This window comes from Lepisma saccharinum, chromosome 9 (assembly GCF_977018435.1).
Source record: "Lepisma saccharinum chromosome 9, izLepSacc3.1, whole genome shotgun sequence".
NCBI lineage: Eukaryota > Metazoa > Arthropoda > Insecta > Zygentoma > Lepismatidae > Lepisma > Lepisma saccharinum.
Window position 1 is genome coordinate 34,701,968 of NC_139237.1, and position 6,000 is coordinate 34,707,967.

Here is a 6,000-nt window from a genome sequence, read left to right on the forward strand (position 1 = left end):
ATATAGTGTACAGAATGTGAATCCACATAACAGCTATATTTAACATACATCATATTATTTTATTCAAATATTCTTCAAAATTTCGGGGTGTAAGGGGTACCTTCCACATAGGCACCCAAAAGTCAACCTCACTTCCACATAGTGCACCCTGGACTAAAGACTAACGAGGCTCTGGCGACTGGCACTATGGCCAGTATAATTTTGTGTGTGTAGTCCTGTTTTTTGTCTTTGTGTGTGCTGAGTGCCCGTTTACAGCCTCAGCTTTTAACAGAAGTCAGAACATTTTAAGATTTTTAATGCAACGTTAGAGTTGTTATATGTAATGGTAAGGGGCTGGCCCCCGTATAATGTGAAGGGAGCAAAATAGCCTCAGCGCTGACGCTCCCAAAATTTTAAATTCAAATTCAAATTCAAAAATTCTTCAAAATTTCTTCCGTGTAGCCAAATGGTTAGCACTTAAAAGTTCGATCACCGGTGGATCTCTAAAATTATGGTGATCACCTAACACCATGTGAAAATTGAAGATCTACATGAAATAAATAACACTGCATTTCAATCTAGAAATACAGATAACAGTGGTGACTGAATTGGATTAATTGATCATGAGTCGTAGATAAATAACCTCTTGACAGACCTTGGCCCTCAATGGGCAGTTGCACCTTAGAGTTCAGCAGCTTAATTATAGTTGGGGAATTATGTGCATGAGCTTCGAGCTTCTTTAAATATTTTATATTCACTAGTAAGCACTATTTTTTATATTACCAGAAGTAATTTCAGACACACACACACACACACAAACATATATCTTCATTTTTATTACAGGTTAATGACTTATGCCACATTGGAGCGAGAGATGTTCCTGAGATGACAAAACGAATTTTAAAGAAAATCTTCACTGACAAGCTGGCAGATAAATACAGCTGGCTAGGGGCAAAGAAGAAGCGAATCTTCTGCACCTTAAGAATTGCAGAAGTAATTAAAAGTAAGTATTAAAATATCTTACAAATGAAGGGTTTTTGAAAGAAATGTTTAAAGTAATAGTTATTTTACCTTTAAGGGGGAAAGCAAATGTTGTTATGTTCTAATAGAGGGACATTTTCAAGGTCATTTTTTTAAATGGAAACTTTTTTTTAACAAAACAACTTTTGTAGAAACCATTTTTCTATTCAATGCATAGTTTCACAGATATTTGACAAGTAAAAAGTGAAAAACAGAAATGCATAATAGCTATTTGTTAAACATTGAAATATTTATTTGGATCACAGGTATATTATATTTATGACCATCACATAATCATGAATGGCTTAGGTGCTGTTATTAAGTGTATCTTTGATGGGTCCATCCACTATGGTGGAGCGGTCTTACTTTTGAATCCTGGGTAAGACATGGATGTGTCATTGTTAGGGCTCGGAAGTTGATGAAAAACCATATTATTTTCTGAGCCTCAAAAACAATGCTAGTCCATTTCCCTTCAGTTAGAACCAGAAAACATTATGCATTTTTGGCCATTTTTGCCTTTTATGCGAGTTTTCAGTGTTTTTGCCATTTTTTTTTTCATTTATCTTCTCCCTTATTGTTTCATGAATTTTAAATGCATTTGCAATAACTTACATATTTAAATTTCCTGACTTGGTTCTTTTAGCAAGTTCATCATTAATTGAAAATACGGTCAATGGAAAAGCACATTATCATGTTCAACTAAAATGTTTGTCAATGCATTAAATAATTAATGCTGGTAAATTTATTTTTCCTTCAGCAAACTTAAAATGCTTTGTGTGAAGCCTACTTTGAAGTTCCCTTGCTGGCTTCTATTATATCTTTAATCTGTGGTTTTAAAAGTAAAATTAGTCACAAAAAAAAAATAATCGAATGTACGCGAAACACAATGGCATTTTGTGATGCTTTCCGACTACTGTATTGTGAAACGTATCCTCTGAAAGGAGGTGAATGTCTTATGTAGAGAAAAACCTTAGGGTGTATTTTATGTAGCCTTGAAGTAAAAATAAATAATACCACGTTAGCACTTAAATGATTTCATCACTTTGCTTCAGTAGTTTAAACATCAAACAACAGTTTTTATCAAATTATTCAATTACTTTCTTGTAATTGATTAAAGAATCAAGCTTTAATTTTCAGAGAAAAATTATTTTTAGATCATTTTTTTAAGAATTTTAAGGTAGTTTTTTGACATTTTTTGGGTCATCAACTTTCGAGCCCTAGTCATTATATTTGTCCCATCATTAACTTCATCAGTTATTATATTAACTTCATTCATCCTTATTGTTACAATTGCTGTAGAGTGATGGAAAATTGTGTAAAGAATGAGAATAGAAGTAATTAGGTCTCCTAAGTAATAATTGTAACTTTTTTAGTAGCCGTGAGAGGAACACACTGTGAATGTTCAGAGAAGGACATTGAAACAGTGGTTAAAAATTGGCTGAGGCATGCAAAGGCACGGTTATCGGCAAATGGGTAAGTGTGAAATTTATACCAATTTTATTTATATACTCGCTTCCCAGCAAACCTGTAATGTTTGAGTTAAGTGAAAAATTAGTTGTCATTTACATTGAGATTTGCTTTCCAGAGTGGCTTTCTTTTCCAATCTGTGGTTGTCTTTAAGTAAATAGATTGTTGACTATCAGTTGAAGATAATGAAGACTTTTGCAATTGACTAATTCTAGAAACTAAATTGGAGCACCAAGCAATATAAATATTTGGTGCAGAATGAGTGATTTCATAACTTACTGTATTTGTATTTTTCTTTTTCTTTTTTATATGCTTTAATTATTTGCTTCTTGGCAAGATGTAGAAGATTATAATGCTGATGTGTGCTTTTCTTTGTAAATAGGTAAACAGTATTTTTCACTTGTGTAATTTGTATAAGCCATGCATATATATATATATATATATATATATATATATATATATATATATATATATATATATATATATATATATATATATATATATATATTAGCTGGTGGTTGAGCATTTAAACCACAAAGGCAAAATTGGATTTTCATTTACATTGTGTGTTCACTAAATTCTTCATTGCCATTATCAGTTCTCTTGAGATACATATTTATTTATTCCTCGTGATTGTGTGTTGAATGAGTTCCAACATACTACGGGGTATCAAAAAATAATGCCTCTTGCCATCCCAAATATTTAATAATGCATCAATCAAGATAAACTATACGTATATCATAGTGAAGCCTGAAGCCTCTTCTACATATGCCTACTGTTCCACATAATAACCGTTCACTTCAATGCATCTATGCCAAGGTTGAACCCAAGTGTCTAATCCATGTTGGCAAAATTCTGGAGTTTGTTGTCTGCACCATGTCATCACTTTCTGCGTTGATCTTGCAGACTTGAATTTTTGGGACGTGGAGAACAACTATGGCGCCGTTGTATCGATTGCTCTTGACTCTCTGGGTCGTACATATACGCCCATGTTTCATCTCCAGTGACCTGATCTTTGAAAAAGTCGTTCTGATGTGCTTCAAGCGCGGCCAGGAACTCTTGCAACACTTCCTCATGCCTAGTGTGCATGTCTGCGGTCAGTTCTTTGGGAACCCACTTAGCACACACTTTGTAGTATCCTAGGTCACAGACTAAGGCATGAGAAGACCCATAAGACACATTAAGTATGGCTGACAACTCCTCGATTGTGATGCGCTGATCTATAATTTCTACAGGGGGGCAACTTTCTTTTGACAAGAACTCAATCACAGCTCTTTGTTTATGCCTCAAATTCATGGCTTCCTTCAGTCAATCTGAAACATAAAGTACACAAGTGTTAGTGAAGCTCTAATATATCACATAGTAATAACACATCAACAACGTGCTACACGTTACAAAAAATATGCGAGGAGGCATTACTTTTTGATTCCTCCACGTATCAATATCTTGTCCAGATAGGTCTGGGTCAATCTTGAGTCTTTGTCGCCAAATTTTAAGCAAATTTGTATCCCAATATAGGAAGGCAATTTCCGTCCTTTCTTTGTAATAACTTCACTTTTTTTCTTTCAGGTCATGGCAAACAACTAGAACCATTGTGGAAAATAATGTGGCACAAGTGTGAGGAACTGATAATATTATTTGCCTGCTCTATATAGATGCATGTGTGTGTGTGTGTGTGCTTGCATGCTTGAGAGAGAGAATAAATATTTTAGATGAAATGTAATTATTTTTTTAATTGAAAACTATTTGTCCCATAAATTAAGCAATGAGTTTGACTACGAGTAATGGGAAATTATTGAACTATATTTAGATTAGTTTAGCTCTATGTGATTATTTTAAGTGTATTATGTTTAAATGATTTTCGTTGCTTCTTGAATGAGGCGATGATGTTGAAATTTTTAGTTAGTTACATAAGTGCAATAGCATGGGCTGCCAAAGATGTAGCCTGAAAGATGTTTTTAGAGTTAGTACGAGGCGCATCCAGAAAGTAAGTTTCCCTATTTTTTTTAAAAAAAACCAACACAGTTTCAGGAAACCATTTATTGGCAACAGGTACAGCAAAGGTTCAGCTATTTTTCAACATAGCAACCACCAGAATTGAGACACTTGTCGTATCGTGGTATCAACTTTTGGATCCCACTGTCGTAGAACTCTGCCGCCTGTGAATGGAACCAGCATGTGACAGACGTCTTCAGCTCTTCGTCGTTGCCAAAACGCTCACCGGAGGACAGGAATTTCTTGAGGTGCAAGAAAACATGAAAATCGCTGGGAGCCAGATCAGGACTGTAAGGTGGATGATCAAACAACTCCCAGCCAAATTCCGTCAAAACAGCTGCTGTGCGCCGAGCCGTATGTGGACGAGCATTGTCAAGGAGGAGCACAACACCTGCAGTAAGCATGCCACGCCTCTTGTTTTGAATGGCATGTCGCAATTTCCTTAGTGTTTCACAGTAATGGTCAGCGTTCACCGTTTCACCTCTGGGGAGGAAGTCAATGAGCAAAATGCCCTTGCTGTCCCAAAACACGGTGCACATCACTTTCTGTACCGACAGCGTCTGTTTGAATTTCTTCTTGACCGGAGATCCACTATGCCGCCAATGCATTGACTGCTGCTTGGTTTCCGGGGTGAAGTGCGAAATCTACGTCTCATCGCCCGTGACGATCTTCGCCGTCATCATGGTACCATTGCAGGAATGTCAGTGCTGCTCCTGAACGTTTCATTTTGTGTTCGGGTGTCAGGTTTTTCGGCACCCACCTGGCACACAATTTTTTGAACAGCAGGCGCTGCGTGACAATCTCATGCAACACGGATCGCGATATCTGCGGAAAAAGGCTACTCAACTCCGTAATCATGAAGCGACGGTTCTCTACGATGCGCTGCCGCACCAGCTCAACCAGATCATCAGTGATGAGGGACGGACGCCCACTGCGCTCTTCAACATGGACACTTTGACGACCTTCCGAAAACTGCCGACACCAGCGACGCACCATCTGCTTACTCATAATGTTCGGCCCATAGAACTCACAGAGCTGACGATGAATGTCAATTGGCGCAATGCTTTGTGCATTCAGGAACTTTATCACCAACCGAACCTCGCATGCGGCGGGAGAAGGAATACAAGCTTCCATTTCAGACCACTGCTGCCTCGCTACTGGCGCCAGGCGGGATCTGTCTGCCTGGCATATGATTAATACATCTTAGCTCTGCTGCGCATGCGCAATTTACATGGCTCATTATGTTTGATTTTGATTTGATTTGATTTAGTTTATTTTACTTCGCGTTTTGTGCCTCTTGGCTAATTTGCGAAGATGGGGATGAGTGATGAAATGATGAAATTGATGAATGGACATTCACAAACAACCAAGCCCGACCGGGATTCGAACCCGGGACCCTTGGCGTCGCAGCGCGATGTGCTAACCACTCGGCCACAGGGTCGGGCGGCTCATTATGTTTACTTTCACGGGAAAAAAAATAGGGAAACTTACTTTCTGGATGCGCCTCGTATATCAGCTGTTAATTTGCCAGTTTTGTGA

General features: G+C 37.5%; 1 protein-coding gene across 1 annotated transcript in view; it reads left to right on the forward strand.

Annotated features, from left to right (window-relative positions):
• LOC145992609 (uncharacterized) overlaps nucleotides 1-4,114 on the forward strand; it is a 63,436-nt gene extending 59,322 nt beyond the window's left edge. Inside the window, exons 6-8 of the mRNA XM_083128965.1 lie at nucleotides 823-982; nucleotides 2,373-2,472; nucleotides 4,036-4,114. Of these exons, the coding sequence (XP_082985091.1) occupies nucleotides 823-982; nucleotides 2,373-2,472; nucleotides 4,036-4,087 (312 nt within the window). The 3' untranslated portion in view covers nucleotides 4,088-4,114. The remainder of the gene's footprint in view (nucleotides 1-822; nucleotides 983-2,372; nucleotides 2,473-4,035) is intronic.
• The last annotated feature ends 1,886 nt before the right edge of the window (nucleotides 4,115-6,000 follow it).